This window comes from Rhincodon typus, chromosome 4, assembly GCF_021869965.1.
Source record: "Rhincodon typus isolate 14 chromosome 4, sRhiTyp1.1, whole genome shotgun sequence".
In the NCBI taxonomy this organism is placed as follows: Eukaryota; Metazoa; Chordata; class Chondrichthyes; order Orectolobiformes; family Rhincodontidae; genus Rhincodon; species Rhincodon typus.
In genome coordinates this window covers 85,092,318-85,110,791 of record NC_063335.1, presented here as the reverse complement: position 1 = coordinate 85,110,791, position 18,474 = coordinate 85,092,318, and the positions used below count along the sequence as shown (strand labels likewise).

The window sequence follows — 18,474 nt, the reverse complement described above, 5'->3', positions numbered from 1 at the left end:
GGCCTGCTGTGTTCATCCAGCTCTACACCTTGTTATCTCTACTATCCCAAAGTACTGTGTGATTAAAATGTACACAAAACAGTAAATCCATTCATTCTTTCCATAATTCTTCAGGTAATTATTTTTTCTTGCTAAATTTTCATAAATTGGTTTAGGCTCTCTTTTGTTTTATTATGATGATTTTTATATTCACATTTAATTTGTTACTTCTTAGTAACATTTGAATGAATATGTGTTACCTGTACAGACTTTCAGGGAGATCTATAAATACATTCCTTATGAAGCATGGAATGCCGCACTCCAGGTTGGGCCTGACCAAAGAACCGAAGTATAACCTCCTTGAAATTCACATTTCTACTCAGAATACAAAGTATTACAAAGTGTTTAAAGCAGAGAAACAGCCATTTGGCCCAGTGTATCTAAAATATGGACATCAGATTTGTTCATTGTGTCGCAAGTGTGGATTGACAAACCTTCTGTGCTAGTCTGAAATAATTTCACTACTTTCTGATCTATCTCTCGAGGACTGAACTCCAGTGTTTTGTTCATTTATGGTCTTACTACCCCATTTTGATACTTTTTTTTATGTGCTGTGTATCTGCATTCCCAGTTCACATTTTTTCTGAACCTCTTTTAAACATATAGGACAGATGTTGTGGTCCCAGTAATTGGAATGCAGTTGCAGGAAGTGCAGTGAAGGCATGTTCTACTGAAGCATTCAAGGGTCATTGAATGATTACTTAAACAGAAATAAAGTACAAGGTTATGGGGGAAAGGCAGAAGTTTGGCAGTAAGTCAGAATGCTCAGAGGTTGGTGCAGACACAATGACCGAATGCAAAGCAAATGAATGCACATTGTGCTGCTTTGCATTCCTTTGTGTTAGTCAGTCTTTTACTGTCAAGTAGTCTGCTTATTTCATTATGTGCAGACAGCTCACTATTGGGATGTTAATGAGGCCCAGATTTCAAAATAGCCCACATCTCAATGATACGTCAGGGAATGGGGCTATTGCTGGTGCACAGGACATTGTCTTTCCTGCCAGCAATTTTATTTTGAGTGAAATAACTATACTACAACTTCTACATTTTACTTGATTCTTAAAATCTACAGCCAGCACTGAGACCCCTTTTATCTAAATACACCATTTTGTTTACTTACACCCCTACATTATATTCTGTCATGCTGAACTCCCAATCAATTATATTTTCATTATCTGGAGAATCAATGGTGGGCAGTTTCGATGCTGCCTTTCATTTTTTTGTCTCTGAGTAGATTACCTACTCTACCAGGTTACTGCCCAATCAGTAAAAAATTAAATTAGTACAAATGATACAAATTTATTTGACATTCTCACACTTTAGCTATAATCTGTGAACTACACAAAGTTCAGCACATTTAAGTGTTTCTGCTTTCTATGATCCAGCAGTTTGCTTACAAGATTTCATTTGTCATGTTTACATTATGTTATCTTCAGGATGCATCTTCCTTTTCTTCACTCTGAATTGCGGTTTGTTTCTTTCCCTCTAACACGGCGGCATGTGGCTCGGTGATTAGCACTGTTGCCTCACAGCACCAAGGACCCGGGTTTGATTCCAGCCTTGAGTGACTATGTTGAGTTTGCACATTCTTCCTGTGACTGTGTGGGTTTCCTCTGAGTGCTCTGGCTTCCTCCCACAGTCCAAAAATGTGCAGGTTAGGTAGGTTGGCCATGCTAAATGGCTCGCAGTGTCCAGGAATGTCCAGGCTGGGTGGATTAGTCATGGGAAATGCAGGGTTACAGGCTTGGGGTTGGGGGGTTTGGGATGCATTTTGGAAGGTTGGTGTGGACTCGATGGGCCAAAAAGCCTGCTCCTGCCCCACCGAACTGATCTCCAACTATCTAGACTCCATTTTCTCCCCCTTGGTCCAGGAACTCCCTACCTATGTCCGTGACACCACCCACGCCCTCCACCTCCTCCAGAACTTCCAATTCCCCGGTCCCCAACACCTCAGCTTTACCATGGACGTCCAGTCCCTCTACACCTGCATTCCCCATGCAGATGGCCTTAAGGCCCTCCGCTTCTTCCTGTCCCGCAGGCCCGACCAATCCCCCTCCACTGATACCCTCATCCGCTTAGCCGAACTCGTCCTCACACTCAACAACTTCTCTTTCAATTCCTCCCACTTCCTACAGACAAAGGGGGTAGCCATGGGTACCCGCATGGGCCCAAGCTACGCCTGCCTCTTTGTAGGTTACGTGGAACAATCCCTCTTCTGTACCTACACCGGCCCTAAACCCCACCTCTTCCTCCGTTACATTGATGACTGTATCGGTGCCGCCTCGTGCTCCCACGAGGAGCTCGAACAGTTCATCCACTTCACTAACACCTTCCACCCCAACCTTAAGTTTACCTGGACCATCTCTAACACCTCTCTCCCCTTCCTGGACCTCTCTGTCTCCATATCGGGCAACCACCTAGAAACCGATATTCATTTCAAGCCCACCGACTCCCACAGCTACCTAGAATACTCCTCCTCCCACCCACCTTCCTGCAAAAATGCTATCCCCTATTCCCAATTCCTTCGCCTCCGCCGCATCTGCTCCCAGGATGAGGCATTCCACTCCCGTACATCTCAGTTGTCCTCGTTTTTCAAGGACCGTAACTTCCCCTCCTCGGTGGTCGAGAACGCCCTCAACCGTGTCTCCCACATCTCCCGCACCTCATCCCTCACACCCCGTCCACGCAATAAAAACCAAAAAAGAATCCCCCTCGTCCTCACGTACCACCCCACCAACCTCCGGATCCAACGCATCATCCTCCGACACTTCCGCCATCTGCAATCCGACCCCACCACCAAAGACATCTTTCCCTCCCCACCCTTATCTGCTTTCCGGAGGGACAACTCTCTCCGTGACTCCCTTGTCCGCTCCACACTCCCCTCCAGCTCCACCACACCCGGCACTTTTCCCTGCAACCGCAGGAAGTGCTACACCTGCCCCCATACCTCCTCCCTCACCCCCATCCCAGGCCCCAAGAAGACTTTCCACATCAAGCAGATGTTCACCTGCACATCTGCCAATGTGGTATACTGCATCCGCTGTACCCGGTGTGGCTTCCTCTACATCGGGGAAACCAAGCGGAGACTCGGGGACCGCTTTGCAGAACACCTACGCTCGGTTCGCAACAAACAACTGCACCTCCCAGTCGCGAACCATTTCAACTCCCCCTCCCATTCCTCAGACGACATGTCCATCCTGGGCCTCCTGCAGTGCCACAACGATGCCACCCGAAGGTTGCAGGAACAGCAACTCATATTCCGCTTGGGAACCCTGCAGCCCAATGGTATCAATGTGGATTTCACAAGTTTCAAAATCTCCCCTCCCCCTACCGCATCCCAAAACCAGTCCAGCTCGTCCCTGCCTCCCTAACCTGTTCTTCCTCCCACCTATCCCCTCCTCCCACCTCAAGCCGCACCTCCATCTTCTACCGACCAACCTCATCCCGCCCCCTTGACCTGTCCGTCCTCCCTGGACTGACCTATCCCCTTCCTAACTCCCTACCTACACTCACCTTTACTGGCTCCATCCCCGCCTCTTCGACCTGTTTGTTTCCTCTCCACCTATCCTCTCCTCTATCCCTCTTCTATCCGCCTCCCACTCTCTCCCTATTTATTTCGGAACCCCTTCCCCTCCTCCTTTTCTGATGAAGGGTCTCGGCCCGAAACGTCAGCCTCTCTGCTCCTATGATGCTGCTTGGCCTGCTGTGTTCATCCAGCCCTGCACCTTGTTGTCTCTTGCTTCAACACTGTCAGGATTCTATAAACACAATTAGCCATGATTCTTCAATCCTCTGAAACTCTATTGCGTAGAATTCTCTGAATGATTTTCTAGCTTTCTGCTTCCAACATTCTTTTAAAAACTTGCATCTCGTTTAGTGACTGAGGTCTAAATCCATTTATGTCTTGTTCAAAGACAATACAGTATGGAGCTGGAGGAACACAGCAGGCCAGGCAGCATCAGAGGAGCAGGAAAGTTAACATTTCGGGTTGGGACCCTTCTTCAGAAATGGGGAGGGGGAAGGGAGCTGGGAAATAGATAGAGAGAGGAGGGTTGGGGCTGGGGAAGGTAGGTGGGATAGTAATAGGTTTCTGAGGTTTGTTGAAGGCAGGAGAAGGGGTCTGTAGAGGGTGGATTAGATTCCCGGTCAAAGAAATCAGTGTGGAGGCGAGGCAGCTGAAATCTAAAGGAATTGAGAATATCATTGAACTGAGGGTCAATACATAAATATCCATTGCTTTTGTTCACAAGGATATTAAGAATTTCTTTTCAGTTTTCTGCAATTGTTATTTCTCAAGTCGTTCCAATTTTACTTCAATTGACCTCACATACAAAACACTCTTAAAGTTTAGTCTTAACTAAATATTTGCTTTGTGCTTTTTTATAGATAGACCTAAAAAGAGTTCTACGGTGGAAATCTCCATTTACTTTAAAGATGTTAATGACAACGCTCCCAAATTAGCAAAAGATTCCTCTCAGTTTTTCATTTGCCTGCCAGCTGAAGAAGAGAAGAAAATAATAATCCATGCTGTAGATGATGATAAAGAAAATGGTCCTCCATTCACGTTTTCTTTTCCTGCAGATCCAGGCAAGAAATGGAAAGTTGAAAACATAAATGGTAAATGAAGACAAATAACTCCATTTGTTTAAGCTTAATAACACAAGTCAATGTTTCATATTTGAATCTAAACTGTACCTTGGATTCATTGTTTCATGTATACATCTTTTAGATTATCAGAAGTTAAGTGTGGTCAGGGTAGGGTAAAATCAACATTGTCCTTCTGCTTTGTGAGAGAGAGGAGCTGGTTTAACCTAAGCGTCAGAACACATCACGTGAGGGGCAACTTTGAGAAGGAAACCTTCGTGGTAATCTGAGCCAGTGTGGCAATTGAACCCACGTTGTTGGCATCATTCTGCATCACATACCAGCCAAATGAGCCAATTGACCCCGTATGCTATCAGCAATATCCTTGTTGAAGAGCAAGAAAATGGCAGCTTGTATCGAGGTTTAGGACCAAAAAGGTTTGGTTTGGGTCTTGTAGGCACAAACTTTTGCTCATGTGATCTGACATTGCTATGATATAGCTCCTTTTGCACAAGCTCATTCGCTGTCCTCAGAGAAACCCTTTATTGTACACCCACCCCAAATTCTTTTATGATAATCCATTTAACGCTGAACTTTTAACTCTTTACTCCCATCTCCCCAAAATTCAACAAGTCTCTTTGGTTTGAGTCATTAATCTTGAACAATACTCTCAGCTCTCTTAAAGGGTGCATATGTTGCATGGGCTCCCCTGTTGGAGTCAGGGTGACCATACGATTGGAGTCAGATAGCAGTTTCTCTACGGACAAAAACATTCCTGGAATCCTATCAGAAAGTAGAAATGCATCATTGTTTGAGAGGAAATAAACTTCTGGAGCAGAATCTACAGGATGTCCCTGCATAACACAATGATCTGCAAGCTGGATGGCAATTTGCTTTAATGGCCCTTATCTTTCTAAGCCTTTTTTTCCAAAAATCACCCTTGTGCAGCAGGTGAGCTGTATGTATTCTAAATAAGGGCTTGCTTCTCTGTGATAGCATTTTGCAAACATAAAGGAAGTTTTTTATTTTTTTCCCTTAAGAGTGTCTATTTTAAACAGAAGATCATCACTCGTTAATTAAGGGTGAATGTTTTCCTCATGTAACAGCACACAATGATTTTGAAACTTTGAATATTCCCTTTTAAGGAGAGGTTGTTTCTTATATCACTGTATCTCTTTTTTGTGTCAATCACTTGAGAACACTTTCTGTGTGTGTGCAGAGGATTTCTGGAGATCTTCTATGGCCTTTTATTTCTCAGTTTCCAAAGCTTGATTATGTCCTGTAACTTCTGATAGTTGGACTTTTAGGTAAGCAGACTGTTTCAGGTAGTTAGACTTTCAGTTCTTGTTTAACTGCGCTCAATTTAAGCTCTTTTTTATGCTTGACTTTAATGTTCACCAACCTTTGATGTCTCTAGAACCTGTATAGTTGCTTGTCTTCATCTTTGCTGAGAGGAGGTTGGCTATTTCCATAGATTTATGTGGGTGTTCAGCTGGAGGCTCTTTTTTATCTCTAGACTAACAAGCTTTGAACTTTGAATTTGGCCATGATCCAATCTTGTCTTAAAGATATAGGGTATAAGCGAATACACACTTTAAAAAATGCACAATAAAATCATCTTCCTGCACTAAACATGGGCTAACTGTGGAGTATGGGGAGCACATTTTACATCTGAAGCTCACTCACAACTAAAGGGAAGATTGCAAACTCAAACAGCTGTCATCTGCCTTGACTTAAGGCTGAAAACTTCACTTCATTTACTCACATCTGGATTTATGTTTAGAGCTCAGCATCAGTGTTCCTTTATCTTAAAGCACTTCTAAACTTAGGAAATGAATCTATTTAAAAACTCAGAGTCCCATTTTTACTGCATGACAGCAAAATTGTCTAATTGGAATTTGATGTAAAAATGACAGGTATTTGGGATTAATGAGTAGGAATTTGAAACAGATTTTTGGAATCCTTGTAAAGTAACTCCAAATGTTTGTATTGTACCTGAATAATGTCACTACATTGGTGGTCTTCACAGGTACTCATGCCTTGGTCACCATGAAATTTGGCCGACACAGTGAAGAAACAAAATATAATCCTCGTGTGCTAATCACTGATAGTGGCTCTCCACCCCAACAAGGAACTGATAGTATAACAGGTAATTTTTCAATGGTATCATCTTAAAATTCCAGCTAGTTCTTCATAAATGATTATGTGATGGATGACAAGTAGCCATTTTAAGGGTAAGCCTTCAGTTTATATCTCATAATTCACAAACCCAAAGTCCTTGAGAAAGAGAATGGCAAATATTTATCAATGTTTATCTGATTGGTCCCAAAAACAAATATCTCTGAATTGTCTGCTCTTTCATGGATCTCTGTTAATTGTTTCCATACTATCTGTCTCCAATGCTTCTCAGAGTTTGTCCCTTACAATTGCTTCACGAGGTCATAATTTTAGGATAAGGGGTGGCAGATTTATAACACAGATGAGGGGAAATGAAGAGGGAACCTTCTCTCAAAGAGTTGTTAACCTGTGAAATTCAGTACCCAGAGTGCCGTAGGATGCCAGGACATTGAGTAAATTTAAGGAGGAATAGAAAGATTTTTAATTAGTAAAGGGTTGAAGGGTTACAGAGAGTGGGCAGGAAAGTGAGTTGAGGCTGAGAATGGGATTAGCCATGATTGTATTGAATGGTGGAGCAAGCTCAAGGGGCTGAATTGCTGACTCCTGCTCTTAATTGTTATGATCTTATATAATTAAATTTTAATCGATGTGGACCTTCACTTTTCAAAGCATGAGCCTGGCTTGCAGTTCTAGAATTTGCAGCAATCTTGAACATACCAGGCTATAACATATATTTTCCAGTAAATTTCCTGATATAGCAATAGTGAATGAAATTTACAGGTACTTTGTTGGCTATGAAAAGTGACATATAAAATGTATGTTACTTTTTTTTTCGTTGCTCTATTTGAATCTTATTTTCACACTTCTAACTGGGAGTAGAGGGGCATCAGGGACTATGTGCACAAATTGTTGAAGGTAGCAGGGCTGTTTGAGATAGTTAGTTAACAAGAAATGTGGGATTTTAGGCTCTATAAATAGTACCAGAGCAAGTAAGTTATAGTAAACTTTGTAGAACCACTGATATTGTGACCAATTCTAGGCACCATGCTTTAGTAAAGATCTGAAGGCATGAGAGACAATTCAAAAAAGGATTCAATAAGAAGGATTTTTGAGATATGGGACTTCCCTTTAATAGTTTGAAGAAGCTCGGATTGTTCTCCTTAGAGTAGCGAAGTTTGAGAGGCAATTTTATTAGTGGTGTTCAAAATTATGAGGGATATGGATAGTGTAGATGGAGAGGAAATATTTCCATTGGTGAAAAGGTCACAACTCTAAAGACAATGACAAAACAAGAATGGCAAACAGGCCAAAGATAACAGAAGAAAAAGTTATTCATACAGTATGCATATAAGATCTGGAATATATTTCCTGGTCAATCTCTAAGGAAATGAAAGGTTTTACAATGTCAGTTAGCTAAATACCACAAAGGAAAATTGGATGGTCAGCAGTTAGTCAGAATTGAGGGACAAAGTAGGAGGAAGTAGGTCAATTGGTAACATGTGTTTAGATGAGGCATGGAAGGGTTCACAGCATGGAGAGTGAAAGTCTGAGGGATGATTGTCTTGGGAGGCAAGGAGAGAGGGTAAAATCAGCAGACTAACCTACTGAATAGTCTATACTTAACAAAGAATTTCTGGATCTCTGCTCGCTTGTTGATGTGAGTTTGCAGGGAGGAGAAAAGTGGGGCATAGAAAATGAGAAAACACAGCGTGGAGCTGGAGGAACACAGCAGGCCAGGCAGCATCAGAGGAGCCGGAAAGTTGATGTTTCAAGCCAGGACCCTTCTTCAGAAAGGGGGGAGGGGGAAGGGAGCTCAGAAATAGAGAGAGGAGGGGTGGGGCTGGGGAAGGTAGGTGGGATGGTGATAGGTGAGTACAGGTAGGGAGTGGTGGGGATTTGTCAGTGTGGTGGGAGGAGCGGATAGGTGGGAGAGAAGATGGACAAGTTGTGTCAGGTCAAGGAGGCGGGAATGAGAGGGAGGGTTGGACATGGGATGAGGCCAGGGATGGGGAGATTTTGAAACTGGTGAATTCCATGCTTAGGCCATCGGGCTGCAGGCTCCCGAGGTGGAATATGAGATGTTGCTCCTCCAGTTTGCGGGTGATGTCATTGTGACACTGGAGGAGGCCCAGGATGGACAGGTCACCCAGTGAGTGGGAGGGGAAGTTAAAATGGTTGGCGACTGGAAGGTGTTGTCATTTGTCACATACAGAGTGCAGATGATTTACGAAATGGTCTCCCGAGTCTATGCTTGGTCTCACCGATGTGGAGGAGGCCGCATCGGCAGTCGCGGATATAGTAGACCAAGTTGATGGATGTGCAGGTGAACCCCTGTCGGATATGAAAGGTTTGTTTTGGGCCTTGGATGGAGGTGAGGGGGGAGGTGTAGGGGCAGGTGTAGTGCTTCCTGCGGTTGCAGGGAAACGTGCCTGGAGTGGTGGGGCTAGTGGGGAGTGTGGAGTGGACATGTTTGGTGATTTGGAAACAAGTCACATGTTCAACCAATGATCAGTATAATCCTAGAATAGTGAATGGATCTTGTGGCACAGTGATAGTATCTCTATCCCCGATCCAGGAGGTCCAGATTCAAATCCCACCTACAGATTAATTAAAAAAAATTAGAATAGTGAATTATTTCAGCAGCAATTGAGGCCAGTTGGAACTTGTTATGATTGATCTAGAATGGGATTGGATGTGTGCCACTTGTGTGGCAAATATTCCCAAATCTCTCTTCCTCAGGTTGAGTTGTACGTCATGCTTGCCACAAAATCTATGTTTAATCCAGTCTTTTTTCTGGTTGCCATTTCTCTGTAGATCCCTGCTGACAGGTTCATTACTTTTGTATGTTTGGACATGTTTCAAGATGGGATAATTTAAACATTTCATGCATTCCTTTGTAATCTTGCCAAGCTAAAATTCTACCTCTTATCCGTTCTTTGCCTCTAATCATACTAATCTGAAATCAGTTTCCCATATGTGTAAGCCGGTATTTCTGTGTTGCACTTTTCATTTACCACTGATACCAAAACTCAGTCTGCACCACTTATTTCACTATCAAGAGAGATTAAGGAAGTTAATTTATTTTATGGCATTAAGTTGACAAATTATCCAAAATGTGCTGGCCTGAAGGCGAGGTTGAAACAACAGGGTTTCAAGAGTCTTCTCCCCAGCGTACTCCGAGCAAATGTCCAAAGTATCGAAAACAAAATGGATGAATTTAAATCTAGCCTTACAGAGGGAACTGAGAGACTGTTATGTGCTCTGCTTCATGGAGATTTGGCTCACCCCTGCCATTCCCAAATGCACCCTACGAGCTGATAGGTTCCCAATAAACTGCATGGACTGCTCAGTTAAGGTGAAGGGTGGTGGGTTAGGCTTCCTGATCAATACCGCCTGGTGCTCAGATATAGCGACCCTGGCAAGCCATTGCTCCCTGGACCTAGACAACCTTACATTAAAATGCTGTCCCTATTACCCACCACGAGAGTTTACCTCTGCCATCCTGACAGCAGTCTACATACCACGCCATGTGCACCCTAGATGAGATTTACACCGCCACAAACACTCTAGAGACAAAATTTCCCGAGGCTCTATTCATTGTGGTGGGTGACTTCAGCCAAGCCAACCTCAAGTGGGTGATGCTAAAGTAGCATCAATACATCTCCTGCCCCACCAGGGGACCGAACTTTCTGGACCACTGCTACACAACCATCAAAGACGCCTACTGCTCCAGCCTCTGCACACACTTCAGAAAATCAAATCACAGCACTGTGTTTCACCTCCCAGCTTACAAGCAGAAGCTGAAAAGGAAGAATCCTTCACGAAAAGAAGTACAGTGTTGGTCCGAGTTGGCAGAAGACTGTCTGTGGGACTGCTGAGAATCGGTGGACTAGACCTTGTTCAAGTGTTCAGAGGAAAACCTAGATGAGTACGCCACCACCATCACGGACTTCATTAGCAACTGTGTACAGGACTGTGTACCAAAGAAGTCAGTCCAAGTGCTCCCCAACCGTAAACCTTGGATGAACCAGGATGCCCAATCCCTACTGAAGACCAGATGTGCAGCTTTCAAGTCAGGTGACCCGGACCAATACAGGAAATCCAGATATGACCTCCACAAAGCCATCAGGGGTACCAAGGGGCAGTACCCGACCAAACAGAGGCCCAACCCTACCAAACAGACACCTGCCACCTATCGCAAGGGCTAAACGATGTAACAGGATGCAAAATGAAACAATGTAAGATAGTGGACAAAGACAACAACCCTCCTGTCATGTTCAATGCTTTCCATGCTCGGTTTGAGCAGAATACCAGTGGCGCGACGAAGCCTGCCCTGAAAGCCCCAGGCACACCTGTAACCTCTGTCACTACATCAGAAATCAGATCGGTCTTTGTGGGAGTCAACCCAAGGAAAGTGACAGGCCTGGATAGTGTCCCTGGCCGAGCACCCAATCCTGTGGGACCAACTGGCGGAGGTATTCAACAACATCTTCAGCCTCTCCCTCTTACAAGCCAAAGTCCTCACCAGTTTCAAGAAGACCACCATTATCCCCGTACCTAAGAAAGCACATGTAACATGCCCTAATGATAACTGCCCAGTGGCTGTGACCTTAATTATCATGAAGTGCTTCGAGAGGCTGGTCATGGTCCACATCAACTCCAGTCTCCCAACCCGCTTCGATCCCCTACAATTTGCCTACCGATGTAACAGGTCCACAGAAGATGCCATATCCCTAGCCCTGCACTCATCCCTGGAATATCTGGACAACAAAGACACCCACATCAGACTCCTGCTCATTGACTACAGCTCCGCCTTCAACACCATTATCCCCTCCAGACTGATCTCCAAACTGCGTGACCTTGGTCTCAGCTCTACCCTCTGCAACTGGATCCTCAGCTTTCTGATCCATAGACCACAATCAGTGAGGATAGGTAACTACACCTCCTCTAAACTAACACTCAACTCTGGATCCCCACAGGATGTGTCCTCGGCCCCATACCATACTGCCTTTACACTGACATATGTGTTGCCAAATTCTGAATGAATGCCGTCTACAAGTTTGCTGACGACACCACCGTATGGGGATGGATATCTAACAACGATGAGTCAAACTACAGAAAGGAGATAGAGAACTTGTTGACGTGGTGGAATGAAAACAATCTGTCTCTCAACGTCGGCAAAACTAAAGAACTGATCATCAACTTCAGAAAGAAAGGAGGAGAACACACCCCCAACTACATCAACGGAAGTTGCCACATGCTCTAGGAGAGATGTTGATTTAGCACAGTGCCATTGGCTGATTGTTGCTGACAGCTATGACAAGCTGCCTGTTTTTCTTTAATTAATTCATGGAATGAGGGTGTCGCTGTCTAGCTCAGCATTTATTGCCCATCCCAGAGGGCAGTTAAGGTCAACCACATTGCTGTAGGTCTGGACTCACATGTTGATCATTTCCTTCCCTAACGGACATTAGCAAACCAGATGGGTTTTTCCGACAATCAGTAACGGATTCATGGTTATCATTTAGACTCTTAATTCCAGATATTTATTGAATTCAAACTCCATCATCTGCCGTGGCAGGATTCAAATCCAAGATCCCAGAACATTAGCTGGGTCTCGGATTAATAGTCCAGTGATAATACCAGTAGGCCATCACCTCCCACTCAGCAAGGCAACAGAGATGTGCTGTGAGCCTTTAGGGTCTAAATGAAGCGGCAAAAGGCAAAGAAAGGTAGAGATACTCTGAACATCCAAGTAGGTTCCAAGTGAGTGAGCATTGAGAGAGCTAGCTGGGAGCTCTGCGATGCACTGCGGTGCAATCCACAAGACGGGTGCTTGTCACTGCACACAAAGTGACCTGCCAGCAGCATAATGATGCAGGACGCCAGTGAGCTCCAAAGTGTAGCAATGAAGTGGGGAACTGTATTCTACGTGAGTTGGAGATCTGCCATGAGGATGTGATGAATCTGGTGCCATAACATATGAATGGGAGTCGTGTAGGCATTTGCTGCCTCTGGAGTGCAACATGTATTGCAAGGGACTATTGTCCAAGATGGAGACATAGTAGAGCAAGTGATGAATTGGAGCCAGCAGATGCCTGCTCCGACTTTTATATTGGGAATTGTCGCTGTGTTGTTTCTCTCCAGCATATGGGAGAATAGGAATCTGTATATAAATGAGATGAGGTTAGGTACAAATGACATGTAAGTGCATGCAAATATGCATCACACCACTCACTAGTGAGATTATTGTCTCACTGTTGTAGAATTCGACTATTTTATAGACATAAAATAATATGTTGCCACACACTCCCAACTCACTCATCATTACCCACATCGTTTGGGGCTAGGAAAATTCAGTTCTGAGTAAATATGTTGCTGCATTACTACTTTTTCTCACATTTAGTAATTAATAAATTCAGTCTTTTTATTAATTCAAGGATGCCTGGTTAAATGGGCTCCTTTCAAAAAAATGCATTTATTTGGGTCTGGGAGAAAGGCGTCCACAGAGGAAGCGATCCTTTTTAAAATAACCATGTTATAACCAACTGAGGTGGCAGTGAATAAACATAGACAGCCAGTTTATCCTTCCACACATGGAAGCTTGGGTGACCTCAACTTGATGTTGATGATATTTCCATCCTAGCAGGTAGACCTTGCAGGAATTGTAAAATCTTTGGTCCTTTGATAATTTGTCAAGATTGGTTGGATAATTAAGGCAGATTAGGAACAAATGTAGTAAGTCTCCAATATGCATTGCCTTAAACTAGCTTTAAAGTGTGGTATTCCTGGAGTATTATTTGCTCGATGTCAGGGTATGATTTCATACCTTTTTCTTAATTCGCTCTCAGTGACCATAGTAAGGTTGCATCTATTGCCAATCAAATCTTGTCTTCAGAATTAACTTGCGTATCATCCTTAAACCTCACTTAGGCTTCTCAGTGTTCAGGCATGTGGTAATATCAAATGTTACGTGCAAATTATCACATTGATTTCAGAATTTAATGTGATGTTATCAGTCAAATATATGTTTTATACAATTCTTTTTCTTTTCCTCCTCAGTTACTGTCTGTAAATGCACAGATAAAAATGCGTGCTTCATTCCAGTAGAAGGTTTATCTAATTCATCAAAAATCGCACTTGCAGTTGGACTATTGCTTGGAACCTTTGTTTTTATAGGTATGTGTTGACCAAGACCCAAGCTGCATGTCTGATAAAAGCTTCAGTGGCTAAAATGTCATTTCACTTTTTTCGAGAATTGACTGAAATAATAACATTTATTCTCAAAATGTTCCCATAGGTTTGATCCTTGCAGTGGTATTTATAAAAATGAAACGCAAGAAAGGCGGAAAAGGTGATAAAATAGATCCAAAAGCAGCAAGGACTGAGAACGAAATAATACCTCTGGCTAATGCATAATACTAGAAGCTTGAATATCCCACACCCGAAGGAAATCATTTTTCAGGGTCAATTTTGCATTCTTTCAAAGATCCTTTTACAAATCTCTACCTTTTAATGAGTGACGAACATTTTGAATGCAACTTAATTTGGTATTAATTTTACTCATAACATTTATTTATAACTAGAGAATTTTATACAGTCCTTAAAAATAAAATCGAAGGATCTGTGCTTAGAGTGTGTTCATTACATTCTATTTCTCCATTAAGAGTGCTGTATAATATTTGGAATGCTACTCATTAATCTCACTTCTTAGAGCCTTAATTTGAAGCTTGTTTTGAGTGAATGTGACCAGCGAATTCATTCTTAGAGTTCTCTTTGTTGGAATTTGTTTGTTTTTTGTAAATTACAATTAAAATTTGATTTATGCCAGTCTGCAAATACTTCTTGCCAAAATACCAACATGGTCATTTTGTTATTTTCTTTGCCAGTTAGTAAAATATGGAAAGTGGTATGACTCCAAGTGAACATAAGATGAACCCCCATTCATATAGAACAAGCTAGTGTACCTGTTGTACATGTCAAAGGGGCACTGACTTCATGAAGTATATATTAACATCCAAAATCTATGGACCAAGCTCTTTGATTTTTTATGCCCTGATAGTTTATGCCCTGATCCTTCATTTAATGTGTGATACAAGCCATGCACCTTCTCCAATTTTATTGAGGTTACATGACAGTGATGCCAGGATACAGCTTTTCCATATCAATCGTCATCATGGTGTTTCATGTCTGCTAAGAAAAATGCTTGATAAATATGTGCTATTATCTCTAATGAATGAGTAACGCTGAGCTTGACAAGGTCAACAAAGGCAGGAATGCAGGCACTGCGGTTAGGAAGTGCACCACTGGATTAAGGAGTTGAAAAAGCGGCCAGGAGTTTCACTCCTGAACATTATCCAATGACCTCTTGTGCAAAAACAGACGTGTGAAAATCAGATGAGACATTGTTAAAGCTTGGGTCTAGTGCTCTCTGTTGTGAACAGCTGGACAGCATTTTATTGTTTAGGTTTTACACAAAAGTGCTTCAGGGCTAAATATTGGATTGACATATCCAGACAAACATCAGTGCTTTCAGGAAAAGAGGGGTAAACAGCAAAGATAATTAGGTGGCTGGGGAGAAGGAGAAATAGTTACTGTAAATACTCCACTTCAGTCGCACTCTGGTCAAGCAGACTTTGTTGTTTGTTGAAATCATTTCTGTTCCAAGGATATATTTCTTCTCATATTCCTTTTGAGACTTCATGCCAAAGAAAGTGCTATGTAAATAGGATTTATGTTTGAATGATGGTGTTTTTGTACCAGCTGTTTTTACGTATTTTTCCACAATACTAATATTGAACTGAAATATTAATGACAGCAAATTAATGCTATGATGTTTCTGCTTCAGCAAGAGAGGAACAAAGGACAACTTTTAAAGGGAAAGGCAACTTAATTCAATTCCTTTGTAATCTTTTGTGATCACATTTGAGAAAGCAGAAGATTTATCACTGATTATGCATATATCCTTTTTGATCTCAAAATGTTTTCTCCTTAATGCCTGTACATGATAAATTCAATGTAAAAAAAGGCCAGTCTGACTTTTTGTGTTGCACTGATCATTTTCTTTTGCATATCATCTTCTGATGGGGCTCCTTTTTACTACAACTCAGGGATGACTGGTACTATTGATAATTAACAGTTCATGCTCAAGGATCTGGTGAATGGAATGACTAGTTTGTTAAAAATTACTGAATTGTTTTATAACATGCTGTAAAAGCATTCTCGAACGTTTCAAAAATACTAAGAAACCTTTGTGAGGAGAATGAGCAGAGTAAGGCCTCAATCATCTGATTACTAAATTAGCATCTTTACTTTCCTGTCATTATGAAAATGTCATGATAAAGGCTTTTAAAGATACATTCTACCTCTGAAAGCTGGTGCAATTACTGTTCAATGTCAGCATGAAACCTTCTTATGTGGCATATTCTACTACTTGTGAGAGAAAATGTTCTGCAAGATATATATTTGAAATATTTTGAACTTGACATTTTCTAAATTGTGATTTACACTTGAAGATTAGGGGGCCAAGATATTGCAGTATTGCACTGAAAGACATTGAAGCATAGTTCAGTATGTTTATTACATTCAAGTAAAGGTCTGATTACAGTATAATGTATTCGCTTTTCTGATGTGGTGATGGAAAATCAGAGTAGAATATTATATAACTGCTTTTCACCCAGCATCACATTTAGCTTTTTAATTGAATTGAAATATTTTCTCAATGTCCAACATCAAATAACTACAAAACCTTTGCTGTCTTTTTTTCTTGTAAGGTCAAATCTATGTAATTGTACCTTTGCTTCGCTGTTGGTTCAGTTGGTGATGTGGCAGTAAACGACACAAACCAGAAAGGTTTTATTTTGAACCCATATTATGTGCTGTTATTGGATTTTAGTCAAGATGAGGATCAGTCCTCAGTAATGGCCTGAGCATCAATGCTCTTGGGAGGGTGGAAACTGGTCATGATTTCTATACCCAGTGAATATAGATTTCTAGATTCAGATTAACTAAATCAGCACACACAAAGTTGGGACTTTCAGGGTTGGTGTATCTCAATTCCATACTGATCGCTGAATCATAGGAAGAACACAGATGAAAGACTTAGAGGCTGAATTGTAAATATAGCACTTTGCTATCAGGTTTGCCACTATATAGAAATCAGGTACTGCAATGAGTTAGCAAATTATCCTTTTAGCTGTGGTATTTGGTTTCAAATTAATGGGATTAACATTTCCTCTTTCTGCCAGCTTTATGGATTTTGTTTAAAATAAGCATGGATGGTTTTAGCTCTTAATGCAATACAAATTGGGAAACCCTGGAAAGAATGGCCACAGGGATAGCCAAAGTGAATAAAATCAAGCTGCTGTAATAAATATATTATTGGCCAGAGTATGTAAGTGTTGCTCTGTGTCAAACTTGCTATCCATGAGACTTGAAAGGTGTTCTATATAGGCACTGGATGCCAAATTAGGAGCAGTCACAAGATTAGAAGCATATTCACAAGTGGGACTGAGCTGTTTTACAATCTAGTTTTATTGTACTGCCACTGTCATGTTTTTGTACAACTATATTGATCATATGATTCCAATCTGTAATGTATTTATACATGGTCTATCCTCAGTACTAGGGATGGTGAAAACTGCAAAGAGCTGAAAAGCTACTAAGCTGCACTGTTGTAACATTTTTTTTACGATCTGGGTATTAAAAAATAAATTTAAAAATGAGAAAAAGATTGCAAGTCTTTTTGAAAAATTATTTTAGAAGTACTTTTTATGGGGTCTGATTTGATTATTCTTATCAGCTTTTGTAAACTTAGATTCTCTTTACATTTACCTTATTGATTTTCTGTTTACATCTGTGTTCTTTCTTCAAATGCTGATGCTTTAATTTTCTCATTGGTTGTTAGATTTCTGTATGGGTGTGCACATCTATGTGGAAAAATTCAAAAATCAATTTATAAGAAAAATATCAGGAGAAATTGAGATTACCTTCCATAAAATGAAAATAACCTATTTCTAGAATGACAATGTGATTTTAGTCACTAACTACCATTGACAGATTTCTGCTTTTGAACATTGTTCTCAAGAAGACTTCTGAGCTGATTATAATTGGGATGTGAAGTGACTGTGCAGTGGATCTGGAATAGAATATATTTCGAAGACAATTTCACGATAGTATCATATCAGCTGCGCTGTTACCTAAGCCTGATGAAGAATCAAGTGTTAAAAAAATTCCAGATTGTCTGGCACAAACCCAGACTTGACCTCTGTGCTGATTTCAGTGAGAAGGAGGCGGTAGAGTTCTGAGGGTTAGCCTCAGTGCCATTAACTTGAAGAGGAGAAAATTCTTCCGGTTTCCTTCTCTGATCATTCTGTCTGGCTGCCAGACAGTGATGGTACCCCATGGTTGAGAAGCATGCTGACATCATTACAGCTAAGGTTAGAAACGGGAACAGATTCCTTTCTTAGATCCACTGCTTCTCTGGTCATAACAAAGTTTGAATTTAAAAAAGGTTACTGATATTGCCAATTATATAGATATCATAATGTGTTCAGGATCAGAAATAAGTCTGCCAGGTTTCTTTGGTTAACAAATAACTTATTTGCAATCGAACATATGATGTGGAAGTTGTTTCGAGGCCTGCATTTGTTGCCCATTCCTAATTACCGTAAGTACTGGCTAGGAAGTTTCAATGGGTAATTAAGAATCAAGCCCATTGCTACGGGTCTGCAG

General features: G+C 41.6%; 1 protein-coding gene across 2 annotated transcripts in view; it reads left to right on the top strand.

Moving 5' to 3' along the window:
- cdh17 (cadherin 17, LI cadherin (liver-intestine)) overlaps positions 1-17,471 on the top strand; it is a 111,051-nt gene extending 93,580 nt beyond the window's left edge. For both annotated transcript variants that reach the window (XM_048595466.1, XM_048595467.1), the window contains exons 15-18: positions 4,426-4,656; positions 6,653-6,772; positions 13,804-13,920; positions 14,042-17,471. In XM_048595466.1, coding sequence (XP_048451423.1) covers positions 4,426-4,656; positions 6,653-6,772; positions 13,804-13,920; positions 14,042-14,160 — 587 coding nt within the window. In that variant the 3' untranslated portion in view covers positions 14,161-17,471. The remainder of the gene's footprint in view (positions 1-4,425; positions 4,657-6,652; positions 6,773-13,803; positions 13,921-14,041) is intronic.
- The last annotated feature ends 1,003 nt before the right edge of the window (positions 17,472-18,474 follow it).